This window comes from Phaenicophaeus curvirostris, chromosome 5 (genome assembly GCF_032191515.1).
Source record: "Phaenicophaeus curvirostris isolate KB17595 chromosome 5, BPBGC_Pcur_1.0, whole genome shotgun sequence".
NCBI classification, from domain to species: domain Eukaryota; kingdom Metazoa; phylum Chordata; class Aves; order Cuculiformes; family Cuculidae; genus Phaenicophaeus; species Phaenicophaeus curvirostris.
This window is the reverse complement of record NC_091396.1, coordinates 2,476,742-2,504,098: the sequence shown is the minus strand read 5'-3', so window position 1 is coordinate 2,504,098 and position 27,357 is coordinate 2,476,742. Positions and strand designations below refer to the sequence as shown.

Here is a 27,357-nt window from a genome sequence, read left to right as displayed (position 1 = left end):
ACCATTCTATGATTGTATGATCTGATCCATCACAGAGATCTTAAGAGAGATCTATTTTTCTAAGTCTGCACTAGATATTCAGCTTATCTTTCTTTCCCCAGAGTTTAGACTGGACTAAAATAAAGACCCCAAGGCAAAAGGACCAACAAGGTGTTTCTGTTTACAGACAAAGGTTATTTTAACACAATCTTACCTACTACAGAGTGAAATCAGGATATAGTAGTGAATTTTAGGAGTTCCATTCTCACAGCAGCCAAAAGTTGCTCAGAGCTGTGTATTAATTTCATATTTACTTCCTTTAATTGAACAGAAAGGTAGGATAACAGCAAGACCAAAGCCTTTAAACATTCATGTTTCAGTTCCCAGTGAGGCTGGGATGTCCTTCTTCCCTTCTGATGCTTGACTGCCATCCTGTGGCTATTTCACAATGTTCAGGTTCTGTGTTTTAAGGCTGAACTTTAAGCCAAAGGACTTCCACTAAACAGTAAACGTGGGGCCAGTGTTGTTCCAACAAGGTTCAATGCACGTTCAGAGAGTCTGAAAGGGATTTTTGATCTTGTATTTGAATATTGTTGCGAAATTTCAATATTAGAAGTGTCAGGTTCATCTGTCGCTGTGACTGTGAACAACCCAGAGTAAACATAGAAACTGAAGTAGTCATCTTAGAATCATAGAATAGAATCATAGAATAACCAGGTTGGAAGAGACCCACCGGATCATCGAGTCCAACCATTCCCATCAATCACTAACCCATGTCCCTCAGCACCTCGTCCACCCCTGCCTTAAACTCCTCCAGGGAAGGTGAATCAACCAGGGGTAGTTCATTTTTTTCCCTTTCCTCCTCATTCCGGAGGAAGAACTGGTGTACGGCTTTGTTTTAAGCTTCATTTTGGTAAATCATTTATACTGCATACTTCACGCAAGCCGATCCCCTTCCTCTGAAATGCAGACGCTGAGGTTTATAACAGGTCTCCCTGCAGCTGTGGACAGGCAATCCTTCCACATTTCAGAAAGTGCAGACTCTTGCGCAGACATATTTTACTCCGATGACAGCAATGATTGGTAAGATAAGGTATTTTATTATTAGGCTTTCCTCCATCAACAGTTCTAGTAATAAGAGGGAAAGAAATGGAGCAGGAAAAACAAGGTAAAAAGAGTAACTAAGGCCCGTTTTCTTTATGGTCTTTATCAACAGGTATCAATGACTGAATGATTATTTTATTATTTCCATCACAATTTTATTCTGTGCTTACCAACACTCTTGGCCTACGGAGATAAATTTCTTCCATCCCCTCACAAAACATCCTCTTTTTGGATGTTGATCAGAAAAAGCACCATCTTTTCCCTCAAAATCAACCCATCTCTTCTGGAGGCTAAACCACCCGTCACTGAGGGACCAGGGTGATGGAGCCGTTCTCCTTAGTGCTGTGCCAGGTGCCGTATCCTGCTTTGGCACATGTAACATCGATGTTGTAAATGAAAAGACCCCAGGAAATGTGGTAAGGCTAATTCATGCCCCTGAACATCACACATGCTCTCTGGAGGTGAGATTTGAAGGCACATCATCCAGCAGAGAAAGATCAGCTGACGTGTGCCTACAGGTACGCAGCCTGCTGACTTCTGCTGCTTGAAAAGTTACGTGCATGTGAACAGTAGCCCAACCTCTAATGCTTTTACATCTTCATTAAACTTGACTGCAACTCAGACAGGAACATGATCCTACTCCCTGGGCCAGAAGCCGACAGTTCTCTCTGCTTAACTCTCCAAAAAGAGCAAAGCTTCAGGTGACCATGGACCCAGGACCGTTTTGCTTCCTTAGTCACCCTTGCAGGGGTCCCGAGCGTGGATGTGCCATATTTCTGTCCCTTCTGACTTGCAGTAACAGGTTCAATAACACTCAGAAGTACGGCACTTGCGGAGAATCCATGGGAGGTGACAACTGGGCAAATAACCCAGAGACCTTCACCACAGAAGAGATGGAGTGCAGCATTCTCCTAGAATAGGGCATGCCGAGCTCTCACGTCTACATGCAAGGGGAATACCCTCCACTTTCCTGTTTCCCTGCCTCCATTAGGGTTCTAATTAGATCCTTTTCCTCATGCTTATTCCCTTAGAACTGCTGTCTGCACCATCTCCATCTCACTCACGTACATGCAAATCAGTCTGGGCTCCCACATGGTCCCCACTGTGCCCTTGGCTGGGCACTTCTATTGTATTAATTATAATACATAGAGGTATTTGAAAATACTGCACCTACACAATTCCTTACTGCTTCCACATTTCAATAACTCCCATGTTCTTTGCGTTCATACTGCATCAACTTTCTTCCTACGTTCAGGAGAGCCACCTCACAAAAGCCTATGTTAGATAAGAGAATTCCCTCCTATATACTCAGCAAATGAAGTATCAGCAGATAAAGGAATTTGTTCCCAGTCCCAAAGCTGCCTCCGGTAACCTCCTCCATTCACCTTTTCCCCAAAACTCAGCACCAGATAAGAAGAATGAAAGAAGCACAAAAAGAAATAAGAACACACCTTTTAAAAATCATATTAATTACATTCATCAATGGAATTAAGCTGCACCACCTCCCCACCTCTGGCTTAGACAGTCTCTTCTGTGCAGCATCTTCATGGTGACCACCACAGGAGGCAACAAGGGTGGGGAATTCCTCTGTAAGGAGCCCCTGCTTCTTATTTATGTAGATAGGCATCAAGCCAGAGCTCCCCGGAATCTTTCAAAGAGCTGCCAAGGAAGAATAATGTTTCCTTAGAAATTGGTAATGAAATACAGCATCCATGGAACAGAGATCTTCAGAGGCAACACAATGTAGAATCACGGAGTAGAATCATAGAATCTTTAAGCTTGGATAAGACCTCTAAGATCATCCAATCCAACCATCAGCCCTACCCGACTGTGCTGACTAAACCATGTCCCAAAGTGCCATGTCCACACACTTTTTGAACACCTCTAAGGAAGGAGACTCCACCACTGCCCTGAGCATCCTCTTCCAATGCTTCACTACTCTTTCGGTAAAGAAATTTTTCCTAATATCCATTCTAAACCCCTCCTGGTGCAACTTGAGGCCATTTCCTCTCATCCTATCACTTGCTGCTTGGGAGAAGAGACCAGCACCTGCCTCGCTACAACCTCCTTTCAGGAAGCTGCAGAGAGTGATGAGGTCTCCCCTCAGCCTCCTCTTCTCCAGACTAAACAATCCCAGTTCCCTCAGCCCCTCCTCAGAAGACTTGTTTTCCAGACCCTTCATCATTCACCATGTACACTACAGTTCACTGGAAAGATGAAGATCTAAACCACTGGGGCTACAGCAAAGAGCAGAAGGCTAAAGTAAACACCTTAAAGTAGAAAGAAAGCAAAAGTTGCGAGCACACAGAAGAAGGCTATGCCTTTACAACAGAATAAGAAATATGTAGGGAGCAAGGAGGGGAAGAAAGGAAGAAAAAGAAGAAAGAATGACAGTTCAAAATCATCTTTATGAAAACACCTCTTTCCAGGCACCAGATCTGGCATCCTACTGACCTCTGACTCTTCAGAGCTGAAGAAAAGGAGCATTTCGTTTGGTCATTGCTACTGACACCTTCCCTCCGCCGCCACTGAAGCCACCAACTTGGCTGAACAGTTTTCCAGTCCCTTTCATAGTCATCTGTACTACCTACAGCTCCTCACAGAACTTCTGAGATGCAAGCTGGCTGCCTCTCCTCTACCCATGTCCCTCACTTGTTCACTCCACAACTGGACAACCCTTCCCCCAAGGAATTTGTGGGGTTGATACATACTGCACTATGTCCGCAAAGGCGGTGAGCAATGGCTTGCACTGGTACTCAATACCATGTTTGGCACACAAGGACTTCACCAAAGGGGCCACCTTCCAGTAGTTGTGTCGAGGCATTGTAGGGAAAAGGCTGTGGAAAGAGAATGCGGTGAATCAAGGGCATCCATCATCACCTCACAGAATTCTTACCCCTCGTTGGCGTCTAAGCCTGGGAGTGCCTCAACCTCCCCTTGTGCTCACAGCCCTTAGTCTCTGTAGTGATCCCTCTCGTGTCACGTCAGTCAGTATCTGCACTAATCAGGAGGCTGGGAATTCTCACTTTAATGCCATGCTACTCGTTTCTGAAGAAACCCATTTCTTTTGACCCATCGCTTGGAGTTCCCATTCCATCCCCATATAAAGAGCACAAAATCTACCCGCATTTCTTGTGTGAGCTGACAAGAGAGACAGGCACCTTGTAGGCTCTTCAGCCCTAGTGTAACTACCACTTCTTGAAATTCCCTCACATCCCCAACCCATGCTTCAACTCACTGGTGCTCGATTTGGAAGTTCAGGTGTCCGCTAAACCAGTCATTGAAAAAGGACTGATGAACATTACAGGTTGCCTGGAGCTGAGAGAAAAAAACGTAACATTGAACTGTTGTTTTCGGAATGGCCCTTCTCCTACATATGCCAAACTTAACAGTAAACCAGTACAAACTCCTTATCATCACATGCCTTCTGGCTGAACACAGCAACTCAAGCTATCTCCAGCCACCATGAGATGACCATGCTAGGATATCCAGTTGTTAGGGATATCATTTAGGAGAACGGACTTGACTTCCCCAGTGAAATGAGCCGTAACAACCATAAAATCCACCTTTCTCACTTAAAAAAGCTCTGTAATGGCTTCAGAACTAAAACCAGACAGAGCAAAAGAGAGATCTGCATCCTTCATGCATGGAAAGCTTTCTGTCTGAAGAGTGTTTCAGCATCTCTATTTTCTATAATCACTTCACACAGTGAGGACAAGGTCCTTATGTTTTCCTCTCTCGGTTCCCATCATTTCTGTGATCAGCTCTCTTGGGTCCTATGTACCCAGAACTATAACTTCTCACTTTCAAAGCCCCAGGTCTCTGGAAAGAAGGTCTTACCTGGGTAGAGAACCAGTCCACGTTCTTATCATAATCAATGTGCATGGGGATGTGATTCATTTGTGTAACCCAGACAAACCAGTTACTCTCTATAAACCTGTGAATAAAAACACAGACAAAAACCCGTCACTGATCTCACTGATGCCGTAACAAGCCTGTACAAAACACTTGCACGCACAGAGCTACTCGTTGCTTGATAAAACAAATACTGGAGATGCCAAACAGCTGATCAGCAGATCAGACCTACTCACACCTTTTATCTTCCACACACTTTCTAAAGACAAGCACCTGACAGACACCAACCTCTGCCTTGCTGAAAGGCAGAAGGAGACAGAAGAATTGGGAGCAGATGGGAAAGATAACCAGGATGCCAAAGAAAAGCTGACACGAAGTATCGATAGAAACTCAATAAAGAAAATGGATAATTATAAGTTGAGTGATACCTCACTAACAGGTGGAGCCCCAGGACACCTTTCACCCCCAGCAAGGGCAAGTAGGTAAGAAAGAATCGGATGTAGAAGGTCAGCATCCAGGCCAGGTCCTGTAGCATAGGGAACAGATAAAACTTCATTAAGAGGAAGAATTACTGGCTTCTGAATTTACTAACCATTCTATCTGGCACTGTCTTTAAAATCTCACAGAATAACTTCCATGGACAGATTTCTCCTCCCTGGCCCCATCAGAAAGCAGGCTGACCTGCAGCCACATCCCAGCCGTTCCTGTGCTCCAGAATTATCCTGGTGTTAGGAGACCAGCACATAGCAAACCCTAGGAAGGACATGCTCTAAAGCATCACATTTTTTTCTAGATCTAAAGAGAAAGAAAGCAGTGAGAAAACCAAAAACCTAGCCAATTAAAAGAATGAAGAGCTCTGGTTTACCTCCATCTCATCCTTTTTTTGCTCCTCTTCACATTTCTCGCAGTCTCATATTTCCCTCATGTTCATTTTCTCCTGACTGTCCCACCTCCCAGGCAAGAATAAACCAGGCGCCTCATCTCTAAGCCCCACATCTCAGAGAAGAGCTATCTCTTTTCTACATTTATTCTAAAGTCTAAGATCCATGTCATTTCTCAGGGTCCTAGATTTTCCCCTAAAAAACTACCTTCCTAACAGCTCTGAAGTCTACTACACACCCCCTGTTCCACTTCACGCTGAACTGTAAGGATTTGGATTTAGGCTCCCTCGAAGCTACTCTGGTTTTAACACATCATTTTGCATGACTCCTCTTCCAAATCCCCATGATTTCTGCTACTTTCTCCCCTTTTCCATGCCCACAAGTTTTTATTTTATTGGTTTTAGAAAATAAAAAAGTGGCCAGAATGACCACTTTGACCTTAAACTTGACTCTCCGGCTACCTGAAGAAGTTCTGTATGAGCATCAGCCCAGTGGAAGAAGGAATGCTGCCAGACAGTCACACACCCTAGAATCAGAATCATTTGGTTGGAAAAGACCTTTGAGATCATCGAGTCCAACCACACCTATCCACTACTAAACCGTATCTCTGAGCACCTCGTTGGCCCATCTTTTAACCATCACCTCCAGGGATGGGAACTCAATTACTCCCATGGGCAGCCTCCTCCCGTGCCTGAGAACCCTTTCAGTGAAGAAATTTTCCTTAATATCCAACGTAACCTTCCCCTGGTGCAACTTGAGACCATTTTCTCTCATCCTATCCCTTGCTACCTTGGAGAAGAGACCAACACCCACCTTGCTACAACCTCCTTTCAGGAGAAAGTGATGAGATCTCCCTTCAGCCTCCTTTCCTTCAGGCTAAACAACACCAGGTCCCTCAGCTGCCTCTCATAAAACTTGTTCTCCAGCCCCTTTCCCAGCTCCGCTGTCCTTCTCTGGACACTCCAACGCCTCAATGTCCTTCTTGTAGTGAGGGACCCAGAACTGAACACAATATTCAAGACGCAACACAGCATTCTGAACTGAGCCAGAACATCTGAGAACATCTCTTGTTATCCAACTGTGAATGGATCTTTTACAGAGGAGAAGGGCTGTGTGGAAGCTACCCTCTCTCCCCCAGCAAATACCCTCAATCATACACCCACAGCCCTTGCCACAAACATACATAGCTCAGAACTCCTTCCAGTAATTTCTTGCACTGAAACGTATCGATAAAAGAAGTCACTGCTGGCAAAGTGGAGCTGACTTACCACCCACTGTTTCCGCTGCACCACAAAGTAGAATATGTACCACTGGAAGTAAAGAGGCACCAGAGCTGGAGGACCAACTAGAGTGGAGAAATAGATTGCAGAGACATTAATTGTGTCCTTATACTCCAGTGAGATGAACTGGAGAAGGCAGGGGTGGAACGAAGGCTGCCCATAGAACTGCAAAAGCGTAGGGTTACTCACTGATGAAGAAGTACTTGTGCTGGTGGTTATAAGGCATGAATTTCTTCTTTTGTGCACCAAGCTGTTAAAATAAACAAATTACTCAGCAGAAGACATCTGTGTACACAGCCCTACCCACGCTCTCAAAGGTTAGATACCTCCTAACCTTTGAAAGATTAAACATGCCAACATCCACCACGCTTCATCGTTCTCTGGAACCTCAAATCTATGATTGCTATGATAAGTTTTCATCCCTGCCTTGCATGTAGAAAAGGATGGGTGGTCCCTTGCACTAGGAACAGCAACGTATACTGGAAGCCCTCTTCCCTACAGCACTTCAACCAAAAACCACAGCAGGCACTGAGAACAGCTTCCTGTAAGTAAAACCATGTAGAACTCCCACCTACTTGTATTTAATCTCCAAAGCAGAGAAACGAGCATCTAGACATCAAACTGTGTCCATGGGAACGAGGGTAAACAGATTATCCTCCCTCTGAGACTGCTAATTTTGCAGCGTTCACTATATAAACACAATAGATCACACCACCGAGTCCCTGAAGGAACTCCGTTGTACTCCTGTATGTGCCCAAAGCAATTCTGAGTAGAAGTCCTCCCTGAATTTCAGTGCAAATGAGAGCATTTAAGCCAGGTGACACTACGAATTTATGCACCTATGTTTTTAAAGGATCAGAAAATGCTGAAGTCATTCAATTATTTTCAGAGTTGTACCAGAAATAGAGCTGGACTCCAGATGGACCCTGATCTGACACCCACTGTCAGATTAAAACCACAGAAATAGCTTCTTTGATGAGGAATTGTAAATATTCCAGACAGTTCCTTGCTTGCCACCCTCTGCTTCATTGCCCGATACACTACAAGTAGTCAAAGCTGATCTTGGTAAAAAGAACAACTTGCAATCTTATCTTCATACAACTGCAAGTCTCTCACCAGAGAAATATAAACTTGTCATTGTGACAAATCGTTGAACAGTCTGGGTTGGAAGGGACCTTCAAGATCACCCAGTTCCAACCCCCTGCCACAGGTAGGAACACTTTCCACTGGATCAGGTTGCTCAAAGTCTCATCCAATCTGGTCAATTGAAACAATGTTCTGGATATACTTCTCATTTTAGAGTCGTGTTGGTGAGGTTTTTCAACGTTCAGGAAAAATTTGGAAAAGTCCAACCTATAGCCAGACTGTATTAGGACAAAACTCATAAAAAAATAGTTGCATTTAAGTATATGGAAGCTAGTGATGCATCAGGATGTTTGTCCTCCTTGTTTTTCAAAGGCCATTAATGCCAAGCTGCACCTTCTCCAAATTCTCTAAGTGCTGAGACAGCTCAATGACCAAAGCAACTGGTGTCTCCAAGCTCTCTGCAGTTTCCCAGACTGGAATCCCCAGGCTGTAACCTCCCAGCCTTCACCAGGTCTCACCTCTACGGAGAGTGTTTTTCCCAAAGCAAAAAATAAGGGGTGCATGTTAACATCAGGATCCTTTCGGAAGCAGTTGGGTTTAGCGTGGTGTTGGAAGTGGAGGTGATTCCACCAGCTGGCTGGTGCTCCCTGCAAGAAAGGATGAGAAGAGAGAGTCACAAAGAAGTTGTATCTTCTGCCTCCTCCCTCCCCAGCAGTTCCTTGCATTTCCTTTCTTCTACTGAGACAGGTTTCGCCTGCAGAGCATCCAATTCCTCTCAGCACCGAATGCCCACCTTGAGGTGGCCGATGACAAACTTGTGCACCCAGTGGTTCCATCTGGACTTGCTGAAGACTGAAAGGTGTCCAAAATCATGCTGGAGCCAGCCAGCCTGGGCCTGGAATTAAACAAATAAACAGTCCTGCTGGGCAACAAGAAGAGTCGGGAGGGTCTGTATCTGCAAAGAGCTTTCTCTTCACCCATTCCCACGCTCCTCACAACATAAGTCTGGGCAGTGAGAGCACTTCCACTCCTAAGACCCAAACCAAACACTTCTCTTTTACTATTTACCAGTGCAGCTCAGACTTTGCCTGATGGCTTTTAGTCCCAGATAGTTGTTTTCATGAGGAAGGAGAAAAAAAAAATGAAAAAAAAAACGGTCATGGAGCTCAGAAACTGCATTTATTCTCTCACAAAACTGCACTGAAATCAGCAACAAAGTCTCCTTTAAGGAGTAGCTTGCTGCTGCCTCCTCCGAGTACTTATAATTCCAAGGGGATCAGCTGGCCACAGGAGAAATAGCTGGGGCTTTGAGAGCTGCTCTGCCCTCTCCTCTAACTCCCTGCAAGTTCCCATGGGAACACGGTGGCTTGGCTCCTGCACAGCGCCTTGGAGCTCTGGCACAAGGGACCTCAGAAGCGCAGTGTGGCTTTCATTGTATGGAGAAGGCTGGGAATAAGGAGGGCTTTGACCGACGACAGGAAGGAAAAAGCAGGGCAAAACCTGTTCTAGCAAAGCGGCACGTTGTGGCGCTGCGATTTTGGTGGAACCCAGGAAGAAGCAGAGTTTTGGCAAGTCCACAAAGATAAGATTTCTCCTGTTCTTATAGCAATGAGCACCTAAGACTCAAAAAAGTTGGGTTTTAGTGTTTCTGGGGCTTCTTTTTGCCTACCTACTTACCTGGACTGTGCCTAGAAGCACTGCAGACAAGAGGAAAGGCACTGTGGATGCTCCAAAATACCAGATGGTGAGCCAAGCTGCAACATCCAACACCAAGATGTGGCAGAGATACAGGATGAAAAAGGCATGGTTGGGGTTGAGAAGTCCCATCTTCTCAACAGTTGCACGGAGTTCACGGAAATCTTCCACCAGCTTTTTCTGTGTGGAGACCCAAAAGTATCTGCTGGTCTAAAAATGCCTCAAGGACACAAAAAGGAGCTCAGTTTCCCCTCTCAAGGAGCTACTGTGGCAATGGAGAAAAGATGAAGGTCACCTGGAGACTAATAATGACATGAAGTGAATGGGAATAACAGAATCATAGAATCCTAGAATGATTTGGGTTGGAAGGGATCTTAAAACCCATTCAGCTCCAACCCCTCTGCCATGGGCAGGGACACCTCCTGCTAGAAGTGAAGGGGAAGCTACAGACTAGCACAAGAATTCCAGGATCTACTATCATTTTACATACAGGGAATTCTGGTTGCCAGTAAGAACAGTCAAATAGCACCACATCCACCCAAATATCAACTTTTAAGATACTTACATTCTTGCTCGGCTCAAAGCTGGGTTGATCCGGTGCCAGTTCCCCAATCAATAGCGGGCTCATGTATTTTCTTACCAGTGTCTTGTCCAGATGAAACGCTACGAAAGGATCCTGAAACACAGATAAAGGAACAGGATGAAGAAAAACAATCATTCAGGTGGCAGCAAAATAAATACATCCCACAATACCCTGGACTCAGCAACTCAACTAACGGAGCTGGTTGAACCAGATTTTGCTGCCACAAATCTTTCTGCTTCCTTCAATGGTCTCTTGAAGTGGAATTCTCTGTATCGTTTTCTATCTGGATGCTGTTAAATGCAGGTCACCGAGAAATACGGGCTCGCTACTCTCTTTCTGCTGAACGTGAAAATTTCATATCCTGTTGAAGCTCAAGATGCATCATCTCAACCACATACTCCTCTGTCTGTATTTTGTCTTTATCTTTCACCTTCTTCCTCCTCAGGCCCCACATCCTGAAATGAAAGTCTGACTAGAGAGAAAGGTGGGATGTTAGCACAAGAACTGAATCAGCAAGCTGAACTGGGAAAAAATTACGGGACAAGCAGGACACAGACAGGTGATGGCAGCTCCTGGTGACCCACCTCAATCTCTCAAAAGCCCCAGGTTGTTCCAAACATGCTTCCTTGACAATCTCCAATGCCCAACCTGCCACATTTTCCTAGCCTAGCTTTGTTTTCCTGCTGTCTGCCCCTCCTGAAGGTCATTTTCTACCCCTCTTTACCATTCAGAAGATCCCAGTAAAGGAAATCGGTTACCTTTATCAATTAAATGTGACATCGCTCTCCAAGGCAAGTAGGCAGCCAGGCAAAGAAATCCCTAGTGATTGTTACCACTCTAGATTCTACCACTATGTTTAGATTAGAAGCTGTGGACGCTCCATCCTTGGAGGTGTTCAGGACCAGGTTGGATGAGGCTTTGAGCACCTTGATCCAGTGGAAGGTGTCCCTGCCCATCACAGCATCACAGGGGGGTTGGAACTGGATGATCTTTAAGGTCCCTTCCAACCCAAACCATTCTATGATTTCATGAGTACAAATCTGCTGAGCATACACAGCAGTTTGACATCTACTTCCTACTAAAGATCTCTCATTTCCCTCTATTTATTTATTTCTCTCCCAGCGTCCACCTGAGCATGTATTTTACACTCTCCCTCAGCCTGAAGATGCTTTTTCTGAGACAATCAGTTTGGAAGCTTCCTGCACCGTGCAGTGCTCAGCACTATCTCATCATTGCATGCTCTGAAAACAAATTATCCTTTTAAAAGATCTCTGGTCAAGAAAGGGGTTAAAAAACCCAGTTGGTGTTGCCAGCTTCAGGTCAGCCCTGTTGTGCTCCAGCTGCAATATCCTCTCTGCTCTGGTTTAAGTGAATAAAGAGAGAGAGGTGGGGGTGGAAAGTATATTTGCATTTTCTCATTGGAAGTGGGGGGGAAGAAACGGGGAGGAGTATGTGGGCAGATCAGAGGATGGTACCACACATTTAGACCAATCCTTTCCACGCAGGCTGTGAAAGCTGCCAGTGCAACCCTGACGGGAGGTTAAAGGACAGCTGATTGCACTTTGTAGAAATCAGAACGCTCTCAGGGCATTCCGCGAACGAAAAGTGTTCTTTATTTACTTTCTGTGTTTTCCTGGTTTTAAGCAGCCTGTTTTTTTATATCAGTGGGACAAAACTATTGGAAAAATTGGAATTGACTTGGCTCGGGTTCCTGAGCAGTCAGCAATTCAGTCGGACCCAGCAGTGACACGGATGATAACGCTTAGAGAATGCAGCTGGCTGTAATCGGACTATCCAAACCATCTAAACGTGCTTGTCACCACGACCGACCCACTTCTGATCACACAATAGCAATGGGGCTTCAAAATTCATGGAATAGTTTGGGTTGGAAGGGACCTTAAAGCCCATCCAGTTCCAAACCCAGGTGATGGGCAGGGACACCTCACCAAGTACGTGCAAATTCACAGCAAGCAAAGGAAAGCACTAGGTCCCAAGTCCCATCCTTTCTGGTCCAGGACTGAAACGCAGCCCATCAAAACCACTCTGGAGGTAGCTTCACCACCCTTTGGGTCTAAATACTTAAATCTGGAGAAATACTTTGTCTCTAAGGCACAGGTGGACGAGGTGCTAAGGGGCATGGTTTAGTGTTTGATAGGAACGGTTGGACTCGATGATCCAGTGGGTCTCTTCCAACCTGGTGATTCTATGATTCTATGATTCTATGATTCTATGATTCATGAAAGACACAAGCAGACAAAGGAAGGAAATGCACTGACAAAAATACCCCACCGGCTGCTGCCAATTCCAACAATGTTTACCCTGCTTTGCAAGAGTCACTGGCATTCAGACGTGAATGATTTCTTTTTACTGAAATTTGACTTTTAGTCCTACTTTGCATGGGTGCGATCTCTTGGAAACATTGTGCTGGGTTTTCAAAGTTAACGAGGCTGAAAATGAGTTGCAAAACACCAGTCTACCTGTGCACACAGTGTCGCTATGGATACGTCGGGTGTTTCTGTTCATATCTGGCCTTTGGGGGGCATGGATAAAACCAGGAGTATTCTTATTCACTGCATGTGGGTGAAAATGAATGGGTTTCCCTCCAGATTTATGCCAGGTTCTGGACTTGTGCAAATTTTTGTCATTCTTTCAAAAATCTGTACAGTTTGGAATGCATCTTTGCATACAGGATCGTACGTGGGGTTGGAACTGGATGGTCTTTAAGGTCCCTTTCAACCCAAACCATTCTGTAATGCCAGCTGAGCATCTTTCCAACCCAAACCATTCCATAACCGAGCTGAGCATCCTTCCAACACAAACCATTCCACAACTGAGCCGAGCATCCTTACAACCCAAACCATTCTATAACTGAGGTGAGCATCTTCCCAGCCCAAACCATTCCCTAACCGAGCTGAGCATCCTTCCAACACAAACCATTCCACAACTGAGCTGAGCATCCTTACAACCCAAACCATTCTATAACTGAGGTAAGCATCTTTCCAACCCAAACCATTCCATAACCGAGCTGAGCATCCTTACAACCCAAACCATTCTGTAACAGTCAAGCATCCTTGCATCCTTCTAACCCAAATTGTTCTACAATGCCAGCTAAGCACCCTTCCAACCCAAACCATTCTATAACTGAGCTGAGCATCCTTCCAACCCAAACCATTCTATAACTGAGCTGAGCATCTTTCCAACTCAAACCATTCCATAATCAAGCTGAGCATCCTTCCAACCCAAATCATTCCACAACCGAGCTGAGCATCCTTCCAACCCAAATCATTCCATAACTAAGCTGAGTATCCTTACAACCCAAATCATGCCACAACCAAGCTGAGCATCTTTCCAACCCAAACCATTTCATAACCCCAGTTTAGCATCCTTACAACCCAAACCATTCTATAACAGTCAAGCATTCTTCTAACCCAAATCACTCTACAATGCCAGCTAAGCACCCTTCCAACGAAAACCATTCTATAACTGAGGTGAGCATCTTTACAACTCAAACCCATCCACAACCGAGCTGAGCATCCTTACAACCCAAACCATTCCATATCTGAGCTGAGCATCCTTACAACCCAAACCATTCTATAACAGCCAAGCATCCTTCTAACCCAAATCGTTCTATAATGCCAGCTGAGCATCTTTCCAACCCAAATCATTCCATAACCGAGCTGAACATCCTTACAACCCAAACCATTCCATAACCAAGCTGAGCATCCTTCCAACCTAAACCACTCCATAACCCCAGTTTAGCATCCTTCCAACCTAAACCACTCCATAACCCCAGTTTAGCATCCTTCCAGCCCAAACCACTCCATAGCCCCAGTTTAGCATCCTTCCAGCCCAAACCACTCCATAGCCCCAGTTCAGCATCCTTCCAGCCCAAACCACTCCATAGCCCCAGTTCAGCATCCTTCCAGCCCTAACCACTCCATAACCCCAGTTTAGCATCCTCCCAGCCCAAGCCATTCCGCGACCCACCCGAGCATCCCTCCCTTCTCACCGTGGCATCCTGCCCGGCGTAGTGGCTGATGACCCGGGACCCTCCCGGGTGCCTCCTGCAGAAGTGGCTGATGTCGTACACCTTCCTCTCGATCACCAGCCACCGCTCCTGGGGCGCCGGGCCCCGGCCGGTCCGCTTCCCGATCTCCTCCCAGGTGAAGCGCCGGAGCTCCCGTTTGGGCTCCGAGCCCTCCATGCTCCGCTTCGGCTCCTCTCGGCTGGGCTCGGCTCGGTTCGGCTGGACTCGGCTCGGTTCGGCAGCTCCCGTTCGGCTCCGTTCGGCTGGACTCGGCTCGGTTCGGCTGCGCTCGGACCCTCCCCCTCCTCCGGGCCCGCTTCCCATTGGCTCTCCCGCCCCCAGCCCCGCCCCCCCGGGCCCGCCACGCCCAATGGCCGCCGCTGAGGGGCCCGGGGCAGCCTCAGGGCGCTCAGCGCCTGCAGCGCGGGGGCTGCGGGCGGAGGGGCTGCGGGGCTGGGCTTTGGTGGGTGGAAATCGCGGAAGAGGAAGAAACTTTGGGCCCCCCCTGCGACAGGCGGCTTCCTGGCGGCTCGGGCTGTGCGGGCTGGCGTAGGTTATAGGCTGTAATTTAGCCTTGGTGCAGCCGTAGGGTCGTAGGATGGGAGCATCACAGAATCATTGAGGTTGGAAAAGGCCTCTGAGCTCATCCAGTCCAACCATCGGGCCAACCCCACCGTGCCTGCTAAACCCTGTCCCAGAGTGCCACGTTTACACGGTTCTTGAACCCTTCCAGGGATGGAAGCTCCCCTGCTGCCCTGAGTGGCCTCTTCCAGACCTTCACTGCTCTCCCGGTAAAGACGTATTTCCTGATATCCAGTCTAAAACTCCCCTGGAACAATCTCAGGCCAGTCCCTCTCATCCTATCACTCGTTATTTGGAGCAGAACCCAGCACCCACCTCACCACAACCTCCTTTCAGGAGCTTTAGAGCAATGAGGTCTCCCCTCAGCCTCCTCTTCTCCAGGCTAAACAACCCCAGGTCCCTCAGCTGCCCCCAGAACCCTTGAGCTCCAGCCCCTTCCCCTTCTCTGGATGTGCTTCAGCCCCTCAATGTGCTTCTTGTACTGAGGGGACCATGGCTGATTCAAGCTAGGATGCTGTTGGCCTTCTTGGGTACACTGTAGGCACAGGATGGAATTCTTCCAAACACACTTGAGGGCACCCTATAGACCTCATCATCTTGTCTTGCTCAAAAAGTAGTTGGTTACAAGCTTCCAAACACATTTGAGGACACCTTATAGACCTCATCATCTTGTCTTGCTCAAAAAGTAGTTGGTTACAAGCTTCCAAACACATTTGAGGACACCCTATAGACCTCGTCATCTTGTCTTGCTCAAAAAGTAGTTGTTTACAAGCTTCCAAACACATTTGAGGGCACCCTATAGACCTCATCATCTTGTCTTGCTCAAAAAGTAGTTGGTTACAAGATATATTCCTAAAGTTATCCATGCTGGTGCCAGGACTAGCTAAATGTCTTCACTCCCAACCAGGGAAATGGGATAAATGCACCTTTATATAGATTTTCTGATTGTATCAACATTGATCCAGGGAAGTGGTGGAGTTTTTATCGCTGGAGGTGTTCAAAACGGGTAGACGTGGCACTTTGGGACATAGTTCAGTAGGCAGGGTGGTATTGATCTGATTGTTGGACTGGATGATCTGAGAGGTCTTTTCCAACCTTAATGATTCTATGATTCCATGATATGGTGGAGGGCAAGAAGGATGGGCAAGCTGGCAAGAGCATCAAGTAGTTTAACATAAGTAGCTGCGAAGTCCTGCACTGAGGGAGTAAGAGAAGGTTTCAAAATTTCAAGTGTCTGGTCCTAAATGACTTCCTAGATGGAAAGGACAGAGGCTTGGAGGTTGATGTTATATACCAGGTAAAGACACAGCTTGAAAAATTATATCGTGGACCAGATATAGGATTTAGAGAACCCAGAAAAGCCAAGGACCTGAGCCATCAGTAGGAACATGCAATCTGTACTCAAGTTCCTTCTTTTTAGACCATTTGTTTCTCCTCACTTCTGGGCTGAGAATGACTCAACTTCCCTGTCCTTGGGTTTCCTTCCCCTTTCCAGCAAATCCGTCCTGCTCTTCCATTTTTCCTGCCTCTCCCTTTCAGCTGCTGCGGTCTCTTCTGTTCCCATGGCTGCATTTGGCTGCTGCTGCCTGATGCACCTGCTTGGTGCTGGCCTGCAGATGATTCTCAATACAATAAACTACTGAATAATGATAGAAGAGTGAATGATGCTAAAACAGATTCATCTGTTTGGGACTTCCTACATACACATACAAACGTACTTGAAAATATCTGTCTCCGCATTCAGCTCCCTTCTTGCTTCCCTCGTAGTAACAGTCTCCTCTCTGAACTCTCGTTACCGATACTAAATTTCTTTGTTTTCATTCACACCTTCCAATCTGACCTAGTTACTGCAATTCCAGTTGAACGTAACCATAGAAACGAAGAACCGCCAGACTGCATCCCTTCTTGGTCTGAGCATCACCTGATTGCTACATCACATCTTTCTGTCTTGGAATTCTATGCCCGAAACACACTGGATCAAACATCTTTTATTTCCCTGCCTTCAGCAATGCCACAGCTAACACGTCGAGTAAGGCATCCCCGCTTATACACATCTGCATTTGTCATAAAAAGGCAAGGTTCTCTCCCAGTCTCAGCAAAAATAATAAGTTGCTTTGTACGTTGACTGTTGACCATCTCACAAACGCAGCCATAAAAGACCTCACAAAAAAATGTTTTGCATCTTTTTGAATTTAACCATTATAATTAGAACAGTGTGGGAATTATTTGCATTTCTTTTTTTTTTTCTGTTTATCTGCTGCACAAACAGATAGAGTAGAATAGGAGGTTGGAAAAGACCCCTGAGATCACCCAGTCCAACTGTCAGCCTAACACCGCCGTGCCTACAAAACCATGTCACAAAGTGCCACATCCACATGCTCTTTGAACACCTCCAGGGATGGAGACTCCACCACTGCCCTGGGCAGCCTCTTCCAAGTGCCTGAACAATTGTCCTAAGTGTAGCTGGTATTTTTAGTCTGACTTTTCATCATGATTACAACACCTCCCACTGGATCAGGTTTCTCAAAGCTCCATCCAACCTTGTCTTGAGCACTTTCAGCCTCCACTTCTCAGGGCAACATGGGCCAGGGCCTCCCCACGCTCACAGGAGAACATTTCTGCCTAAGTTCTCGTCTCAATCTCCCCTCTTTCAGCTTCAAACTGTTCCCTGTCATCCCATTCCTGCACTCCCTGATAAAGTTCCCCTCCGTAGCTTTCCTGCAGGCCTCCTCTGATTCCATCAGGACCAGAAGCTATAAGGGATGTTAACACTGTATTAATGTATTTTCCCAGACAAATCATACAGCAGTCCTTGGATTTACCTTCAAAGCTTCTTCTGATGTAAAGTCTGTGGCTCTCTCAGCAGATCATTCAGCCCAAGATAAGACATTGTGGAGGCTACTTGAATCGTCGGGCTCTCAGCAATCAAGGTTTTTGTGTCCTGCTCCAAGCTGCCAGTTGTCAGCAGTGGTTGGATCCCCTGCAGTTGCTGCACTTGGGATCTCAATGGGTCTCACAGAGGCAAGAATGATGTCTTTGTAGTCAAGAAGGGGAAACAGCTGCCGTTATACACTCACTAGCATCCTGCATCCAGCTGCAACTGCTGGCCTGATTAATTCCTACCAGCCTAGATGACTTGAGAACAACAAAAGTCAGTGAAAATGTATTAAAATCCCTTGTTTTACCTCCACTGCTCCCATCTCCCTTTCTCCTTATTGTCGTGATCTAAGTGAAATCCAACTCCTCAGGCTGTCAAGTATCACTGACAATCCAAGGAGAGGTAAGAAATTCTCTTTGATTTAGGCTTCTGATCTGGCTGTGATTCATTCCTAAAAGCCTAGATGACTTGAGAACACAAAAAGTCAGTGAAAATATATTAAAACTCTTACGTGACTGCCATGATTTGGCTGGAACTTAGTTTCAGATACCTTGTGTGATGAGGGATCACTAAGTACACAGGCAGATGGTGACCAAAACAGTAATATAGAGAAACAGAGGATGTGGGCTGAAAGGACAGCAGCTTCTATTTTACCGTATTGAAGCAGTGGAAAAATCATAGAATCATGACGTTTGGAAAAGACCTCTAAGCTCATTCAGTCCAACCATCTGCCCAGCATCACTGTGTCTATTAAACCATGTTATGTAGCACCACGTCTAGATGTTTTTTGAACACCTCTGGGGAAGGACACTTCACCAAAATGAGTTAGAATAATGGATGGTGGGGTCTGAGCCCATAGAACAGCCCTCGGATGATCTCTGTGGCCTCCTCTGGACTCAACAGCTCCATGTCCTCCCTGTGCTGAGGATCCAGAACTGGACGCAGGCTCCAGGTGGGTCTCCCTGAGCGGAGCAGAGGGGCAGGATCCCCTCCCTCCCTGCTGCTCCCACTGCTCTGGATGCAACCCAGGACACGGGTGGTTTCTGGGCTGAGAGCGGACGTTGCCGGCTCCTATTGAGCTTCTTTCTCCCCCAGCACCCCAAGTCCTTCTCCTCAGCCCTGCTCCCAATCCATTCTCCACCCAGCCTGTGTTTGTGCTTGGAATTGCCCTGACCCAGATGCAGGACCTTGCAGTTGGCCTTGTACATAACCACACTTCTTGCTAGCTCTTTTTACTGACAATCAATTCTAAACAGTGTTTCTTCAGCCCACATTAACCACATGCAGTATTTGCTCTGGTTCTCTGCCCTAACAACTGACTGTTAAAATCTAGATGCAAAAATTGCACAAGACAGAGCAAAAGAATATATCTATTACAATACAGCTACCAGAGGAAGATGGTGATTTGGGAGGGGTTTACACCTTGCCAGAAGAAGCAACAAGGAATCACTAGGCAGAAGAGATAGGGTTGCTGAGATAAAAATAAGTATATCTTTTGTCCTCTGGAAGACATAAATTAATTACCAAGAGAGTAAGGCAATAATTGTATAGAGTTTTTTGATTTGAAAGAAAAACTGAGTGAAGAGAAAAGGAAAGAATCCGATAATAGAACATCAGTAGGATGGACTTTTTCTTACAAATTATTACTAATGCAATGACACTGACAAGACAGGGTTAAAAACAGAGCCTTTCTCTCCTTAATCTTGTCCTGATGGCTGCTTGCACTGTCTGCTCCTTTCCATACTAAACAAGTGCGCTTATGTACTCTGCTTCCTTGGCATCCAGAGTGGCTTGTGCCCTGACCCTGATAATCCCACACGGCCAACCCAAGATCCACTGCGGAATGTGAAATCCATGCCAGCATCTCAGTACAATGGGAATTTCTGTTTGTTTGTTGGTTGGTTGCCTTGTGAAGTTACTCTGCTCTCAGCCACTCTCCCATGACTAGAAAAAGCATCATCAAATCCCTTCAAGACGCCGGAATAGGTCAGAGGAAAATATTGAACACATCTGTGATAGCACTTTGCCTTCATTTTAAATATATCAGCTTAATTAGCCACTTCCAGTAGCATCTGATCGTGAGCAGAGGAAGCAAGGTGCTTCAGCCCTTGGATCATCTTCATGGTCCTCTGGACTCGCTCTGACAGATCTTCACTTTCTTTTTCTCCCAATCTCCTCAGTTCCCACTTTCTGCCTTAGTCTGTCCTTTTTTTCCCTTCCATCTCCCTTCTCCTTGTCCTTCCCTTGCATCCCTTGCTCACTACTCTCTCCTGCCACCTGCTTTTCCCACCACCTGCCATGGAGTCATCCAGCCTTACCAACTGGCCAGGGATGGATTCCACGCTTTTTAAACTGGGGGAAAAGGAGAATTTTCCCCACATCCATGACCACTTCTGAGCAGGTGCAGTGCATTCCCAGTACTGCCATCAAAGTCATCCTCCTGGTATTAACAGAGACCCTAAACCTTTCTAAAAAAGCAGATTAAAGAAATCTTAGCTGGTCTTACCAACGTCTACCTAAAACTCGATAAAATGATGAGAAAACAAACCTGTTTGCCAGGTTGTTTCCCATTCCAGACAATCCCAGCAAGATGTTCTTCTCTTAGTCACTAGCTTATCTATTTCTGTATTACCCTGAAGAGCAGAAATACCCCTTCTGTGTTTTCCCCCTGCACAAACTCTTCCACTTTGCACTTCTTTTTCTATCTAGTATTCCATGCTTTCTTTCCTGTCATGTTTCTCACCTTTTTTCCCCCCATCCCGTGACCACCCGATTAAACTCAGGGCTTTTTTGTCCCTTACACAAGCTCTTTGTGCCATTAAAGCTACACCAAGCAACAAATGCAGCCTTTCACCTACTTGGCCACAGGAGTGAGTCTGTTCTCTCACTGCGTGGCTGGTTTGTGCTCCAGGAGCCAAACAAAACCTCCAACAACGGCTGCATAAAGCCTTGAGAGCTTTACAGGCTGTGCTGCAAGAAGATGATAGCGCTCGGGTTTTTTTGATAGGCGTCTTTCAATGATTTGGCATTAAGTTATTACACAATTATCTGTGTGAAATATCCTGATGACAAGTTCCCTGTGCAGACTTTACGTCTTTTTCCATCTAACAGGCACAAGAGCCAGTTCCAAAATGCTCCCATCTCCTTAGCAGTTAGTTTCTCAGGAGGGAGGGCAAATACACCGTTCAAGCCCAGTGTCTGCGTATGTAGCCAACCCTGTGTAGATTATCCACTGCTTAAAGTCATAGAATCATATAGAATCATGGAATGGTTTGGGTTGGAAAGGACCTTAAAGATCATCCAGTTCCAATCCCCCTGCCATGGGCAGGGACACCTCCTGATGGATCAGGGGCTCCAAGCCCCATCCAACCTGGCCTTGAACTCCTCCAGGGATGGGGCAGCCAGGACTTCCCTGGGCAAACTGCGCCAGTGCCTCCTCACCCTCATAGGAAAACATTTCTCCTTAATATCTCATCTAAATCTCCCCTCTTTCAGCTTAAAACCATCCCCCTCATCCTGTCCCTGCACTCCTTGATAAAGAGCCCCTCTTCTCAGCTTTCCTGGAGCCCCTTTTCAGTACTGGAAGGTGCTCTAAGCTCTCCCCAGAGTCTTCTCCAGGCTAAACAACCCCAGCTCTAGGATGAAGAACCCCAAGTCATCAGCTCTGCAGTATGAAGCTCCATGGACTGACTGGTAAAGCTTGTTCTATACAAAATAACCACCGATTTCACTAACACCAATAGTGGAGCAGGCACCTGATGGACTATGACAATCAGCCAATACTGTCCATTAGCAATAATATATATTTTTATCTCTACAAATCAAAAGAAGTCATGGCTTTGACTCAAACAAGCTGCTATGAAATTCCCTAAACCCACACTTCAGATCACTGCTGCTGTTCCCCACTGATTTCTGTTGCTAACTCTCAAGAAGAGCCTATGCTGAAAGCACATAGGCCAGGTTCATGTGCACAAATTTTTACAAGTCTTTACTGTGACATCATTTTCTCCATTTGACGTATTTCCTTTTATTGAGCAGGAATATTCTGAATATGATAGCATCTAAATGCAAAATAAACACGTCTGAGGTGTGCCTGTTTACCTCTTTCATTCACTCTCTTTTCAACCACCAGATTCCATCACTCCTTTCTTTTTTTATTATTATTATTATTTAGCTGAATCCTCTATTTATGGCATCCATGTACATCAAAGTAAAAAGGGGGAGAAAAACCCAACCAGAAACCCAACTCAAACCAAAATACAAACACAACTAGAACAAGGAGAGAAAGAGAGAGAGAAAAAGAAAGAATAAAAACCATCTTCCCAGTGACCAGCCAGGAACAGAAGCAGTCGGGTTTTCCAGACAACTGTCCTGTTCTGGACATCTCTCCAGTGGTGCAAAGAGTCCACAGAACAGTTCTCATCAGACTTCACTTAACTTCGTTACTGGTTGCTCCTACCTGACATGATGGAACACACTAGATGAGGTGCAGGAGTTGCATGCTCCATGTACATGTAATAATTATTGGACATGGAAATGATTTGTATGTAATTATTATGTATTTTATAGGAATTATTATATATGTATTGTTATATATATGGAGTATGTATTATCCAGTAGGCTCTAAAGTTATAAACTCAAAGCTACAAGGCAAAGAGTAAAAAAAATAGGGTAAGAAAGGAGAATTCACTTACCTGTGGTCATCATTTTTTAGGACAAACCAGACATAACAGATGGAAAACCACACACCTCTCTGCAAGGCTCCAAGGATAAAGGCACTTGAGTACCACAGTAAAACCCCCCCAACAACAGCCTCTGAGTGTATGTGGTTTCACGGTAAAAGCAGGTGGCACGGAGAACATTGCAGAGGTTAAAGCATCCAACATGCTGCGCAGGCACATCTACAGGGTTATTATAAAACCCTGAAATGCAAAAAAACCCCACGCTCAGCGCAGAAAGCGTCACGGAAAACTTTTCCCACATCACAAGCCAAGAGCTTCACGTCCACCTTAACGTAGTGACTCGCTGACATTTCTTATTAGCTTTGTCACAGGTCTATTTTGAACCAAACCAAATGAAACTAGCAAGTCTTAGGAAAACATTCCTTTCATTTCTGAAATTTCGTCACCCCACACTGCAGGAAAAGGCTGTTTAATAGGTTGAGGTCCTTGCACAGCCAGAAAACCAGACAGAAAGCTATAGGATGCCCTATAGGCAGTGCAAAGTGATTCTCACTGGTGTAGATGCACATTCGGTCACTTCTGTCTCTGTTCCTGTTGCTTTTGTAGGGAGCATGGGGAGGGAAAAGGAAAGGAGCAGGAAATTTTGAGGTATTCAGGTCTAAAATTGATGTATTTAGTGTTGTGAGCTCCTTCACGCCAATGATGGCACCAAGGTTGGAGGCATTTCTTGCTTTACTGAAGGAGGTGTCGTGATTAAGCTCCCTCCTTCAGCAACAAGGTATGATAGAGAGCTAACAATCATCATGTATTAAAACATTTGATGGTTAATGTGTAGATGCGGCACTTTGAGACATGGTTTAGCAGGCACGGTTGGACTTGATGATCTTGGAGGTCTTTTCCAACTTTAATGATACGGGTTTCTTTCCCTGCTTTTCCAGGCCAGGCCAGAATGTGGTGCTATTGAAAGATGAGCAAAACAAAAGGCTGAGCTGCTGGAAACCAGTGTTGCTCCAGTCTTAAGACTTAATCATAAAACAGAACGCTGTAACTTTGGAAGTGCTATCTGTACCCAAAACCATTTGAATAGCTTGTATATTAAATGTCCTTAGTCTCAGGCAGTGCCATATAGAAAGGATTCATAAGGCTTCCACGTATTAATGCAAAATCGACACAAGAATCATAGAATAGTTTGGGTTGGAAGGGGCCTTAAAGATCATCCAGTTCCAACCCCCCTGCCATGGGCAGGGACACCTCCCACTGGATCAGGCTGCTCAAGCCCCATCCAACCTGGCCTTGAACATCCAGGGATGGGGCAGCCACAACTTCTCTGGGCAACCTGTTCCAGCACCTCACAACCCTCATCGTGAAGAAATTCCTCCTTATGTCTAGTCTAAATTTGCCCCTCTCCAGTTTATACCCATTCCCCCTCATTCTATCACTCCGAGCCTTTGTAGAAAGCCCCTCCCCAGCTTTCTTGTAGCCCCTTCAGGTACTGGAAGGTCGCTACAAGGTCTCCTCAGAGCCTTCTCTTCTCCAGGCTGAACGACCCCAACTCTCTCAGCCTGTCCTCGTATGGGAGATGCTCCAGCTCTCTGATCATCTTTGCAGCCTCCTCTGGACTTGTCCCAACAGCTCCATCTCCTTCTTATGTTGAGGATTCCAGAGAAAGATCCTTATCACCAGAAAAGCTGTGAGGTACGTCTGCCCTGCTCTGGAGAGCGGCCACAGATCCCTGCAGACACAAGAAAGCGGTGAAAATGCTCTTGCGCTGGTTTTGCTCTTGCACCGCCACACCTCACGGGGGATTATTTTATTCTAAAAGTGCCCCACGGCAAAGAAAAGATGGCACCGTCCCACCTCTTCAGAAAAACATCGCCCTAAGCAGAGCCCTGGCTGCGCCTGCTGCCAACAGGAGCTGCTCTTCTGCAACAACAGGGACCTGTGAAGTCTGAATGCCACGAGTTTGTCAGTTGGAATGACAAAACAGGGTAAAGCAACGATAACCACAGGCAGAAGGCCAAAATCTCCTTTATAAGTATATCATGGAGAAATAAAAAGGTGAAAATTTAGGGGTAAAAAAAGGAAAAAAAAAGGTAGGGAAAGGACAAAAAAAAGGAAAGAAAAATGGAAAAAAAAGAAAGAAAAAAAGAAGAAAAATGTAGGAAAAAAGGAAACATAGGAAAAATAAAGAAGAAAAAATGAAAAAAGGGGAGAAAAAATAAGTAAAAAAGGGAAAAGGGGGGGTAAAAGGAGAAAAGAGGGGGAGTAAGAGAGGGGAAAAAAGAAGAAGGGAAAAAAGAAGAAAGGAAAAATAGAGTGAAATAAATAGAATGGGAAAAAGGAGAAAACAGAGAAGTAAAAAAGAGAAAACAATTGAGAAAAAAAATAAAAAGGGATAAATGAGAAACAAGGAAGTATGTTCCCTAAAAAAAGGAAAATAGGAAAAAAGGAGAATAAATTAAAGAGGAAAAAAATTAGAAAAAATGATGCAAAACTGAAAAAAATAAGAAAGGAAGTGGAAAGAGAAATTGGGGAAAAATGAGGAAAAAGAATCAAAAAACGGAAAAAATGAGAAAAACAGTAAAGAAGGGAAAATAGGGAAAAGGCACTAAAAAGGGAAAAAATGAGAAAGAAAAGGAGGAAAAGGGGGGGAAGTGGAAAAAGAAGTAAAAAGGAGGAAAAGAGAAAGAAAAGAAGAAAAAAGAAGTAAAAAAGGGGGTAAAGAGAAAAAGAAAAGGGGACTGAAGAATAAGAAAAGAAGAAAAGAAAAAATAAAAGGGGACTAAAGGAGCGGAAAGAAAGAAGAAGGAGGGAAAAAGAAGGAAAGAAGAGAAAATAAAAGGGGAATAAAGGAGCGGAAAGAAAGAAGAAGGGAAAAAGAAGGAAAAAAGAAAAGGGGAATAAAGGAGCAAAAAAAAAAGAAGAAAAGGTAAAAAGGAGAAAAGAAAAAATAAAAGGGGAATAAAGGATAAAAAAGAAGAAAAGGAGGAAAGAAAAAAGAAAATGGAAATAAAGGAGTGAAAAAAGAAGAATGAAAGGGAATAAGGAGAAAAGAAAAAAGAAAAGGGGAATAAAGGAGCAAAAAAAAGAAAAGGGAAAAAAGAGAGGAACGAGAGGAAAGGGGGGAAGGAGGGGAGAGGGAAGGAAAAGGGGAAAAAGAAAACGATGAGGGACGAAGAAAAGAAAGGGGGGAAAAGGAGAGGGAGAAGGGGAGGAAAGGGGGGGAGAAGGGGAGGAAAAGGGGGGGGAGAAGGGGAGGAAAAGGGGGGGGAGAAGGGGAGGAAAAGGGGGGAGAAGGGGAGGAAAAGGAGGGGGAGAAGGGGAGGAAAAGGAGGAGGAGAAGGGGAGGAAAAGGAGGGGGAGAAGGGGAGGAAAAGGAGGGGAGAAGGGGGGAGAAGGGGAGGAAAAGGAGGGGAGAAGGGGAGGAAAAGGAGGGGAGAAGGGGAGGAAAAGGAGGGGAGAAGGGGGGAGAAGGGCAGGAAAAGGGGGGGAGAAGGGGAGGAGAAGGGGGGAGAAGGGGAGGAAAAGGAGGGGGAGAAGGGGAGGAAAAGAAGGGGGAGAAGGGGAGGAAAAGGAGGGGAGAAGGGGAGGAAAAGGAGGGGGAAAAGGGGAGGAAAAGAAGGGGGAGAAGGGGAGGAAAAGGAGGGGAGAAGGGGAGGAAAAGGAGGGGAGAAGGGGAGGAAAAGGAGGGGGAGAAGGGGAGGAAAAGGAGGGGGAGAAGGGGAGGAAAAGGGGGGGAGAAAGGGGGAAAAGGAGGGGGAGAAGGGGAGGAAAAGGAGGGGAGAAGGGGGGGAGAAGGGGAGGAAAAGGAGGGGGAGAAGGGGGGAAAAGGAGGGGGAGAAGGGGAGGAAAGTGGGGGGAGAAGGGGAGGAAAAGGAGGGGGAGAAGGGGGGAAAAGGAGGGGGAGAAGGGGAGGAAAAGGAGGGGGAGAAGGGGAGGAAAAGAGGGGGGAGAAGGGGAGGAAAAGAGGGGGGAGAAGGGGAGGAAAAGGGGGGAGAAGGGGAGGAAAAGGAGGGGGAGAAGGGGAGGAAAAGGAGGGGGAGAAGGGGAGGAAAAGAGGGGGGAGAAGGGGAGGAAAAGAGGGGGAAGAAGGGGAGGAAAAGGGGGGAGAAGGGGAGGAAAAGGAGGGGGATAAGGGGAGGAAAGGGGGGGAGAAGGGGAGGAAAAGGAGGGGGGAGAAGGGGGGAAAAGGAGGGGAGAAGGGGAGGAAAAGGGGGGAGAAGGGGAGGAAAAGGAGGGGGAGAAGGGGAGGAAAGTGGGGGGAGAAGGGGAGGAAAGGAGGGGGAGAAGGGGGGAAAAGGAGGGGGAGAAGGGGAGGAAAAGGAGGGGGAGAAGGGGAGGAAAAGCGGGGGAGAAGGGGAGGAAAAGAGGGGGGAGAAGGGGAGGAAAAGAGGGGGAGAAGGGGAGGAAAAGGGGGGAGAAGGGGAGGAAAAGGAGGGGGATAAGGGGAGGAAAGGGGGGGAGAAGGGGAGGAAAAGGAGGGGGAGAAGGGGAGGAAAGTGGGGGGAGAAGGGGAGGAAAAGGAGGGGGAGAAGGGGAGGAAAAGGGGGGGAGAAGGGGAGGAAAGGAGGGGGAGAAGGGGAGGAAAAGGGGGGGAGAAGGGGGGGAGAAGGGAGGAAAAGGGGGGAGAAGGGGAGGAAAAGGAGGGGAGAAGGGGGGAGAAGGAGGAAAAGGAGGGGAGAAGGGGAGGAAAAGGGGGGGAGAAGGGGAGGAGAAGGGGGGAGA

The 27,357-nt window shown here is 46.1% G+C and overlaps 1 protein-coding gene across 1 annotated transcript; it reads right to left on the bottom strand.

The window, feature by feature from the left end:
* Positions 1-1,065: 1,065 nt before the first annotated feature.
* On the bottom strand, positions 1,066-14,729 carry LOC138720937 (acyl-CoA (8-3)-desaturase-like). The gene is made up of 12 exons (XM_069857379.1): positions 14,473-14,729; positions 10,446-10,556; positions 9,863-10,060; positions 8,979-9,080; positions 8,704-8,832; positions 7,289-7,349; positions 7,088-7,164; positions 5,367-5,464; positions 4,924-5,020; positions 4,322-4,401; positions 3,795-3,920; positions 1,066-2,742 (listed from the first exon to the last, which is right to left on the bottom strand). The coding sequence occupies exons 1-12, from the start codon at positions 14,665-14,667 to the stop codon at positions 2,691-2,693; spliced, it is 1,326 nt and encodes a 441-aa protein (XP_069713480.1). The 5' UTR covers positions 14,668-14,729; the 3' UTR covers positions 1,066-2,690.
* Between the last annotated feature and the right edge of the window lie 12,628 nt (positions 14,730-27,357).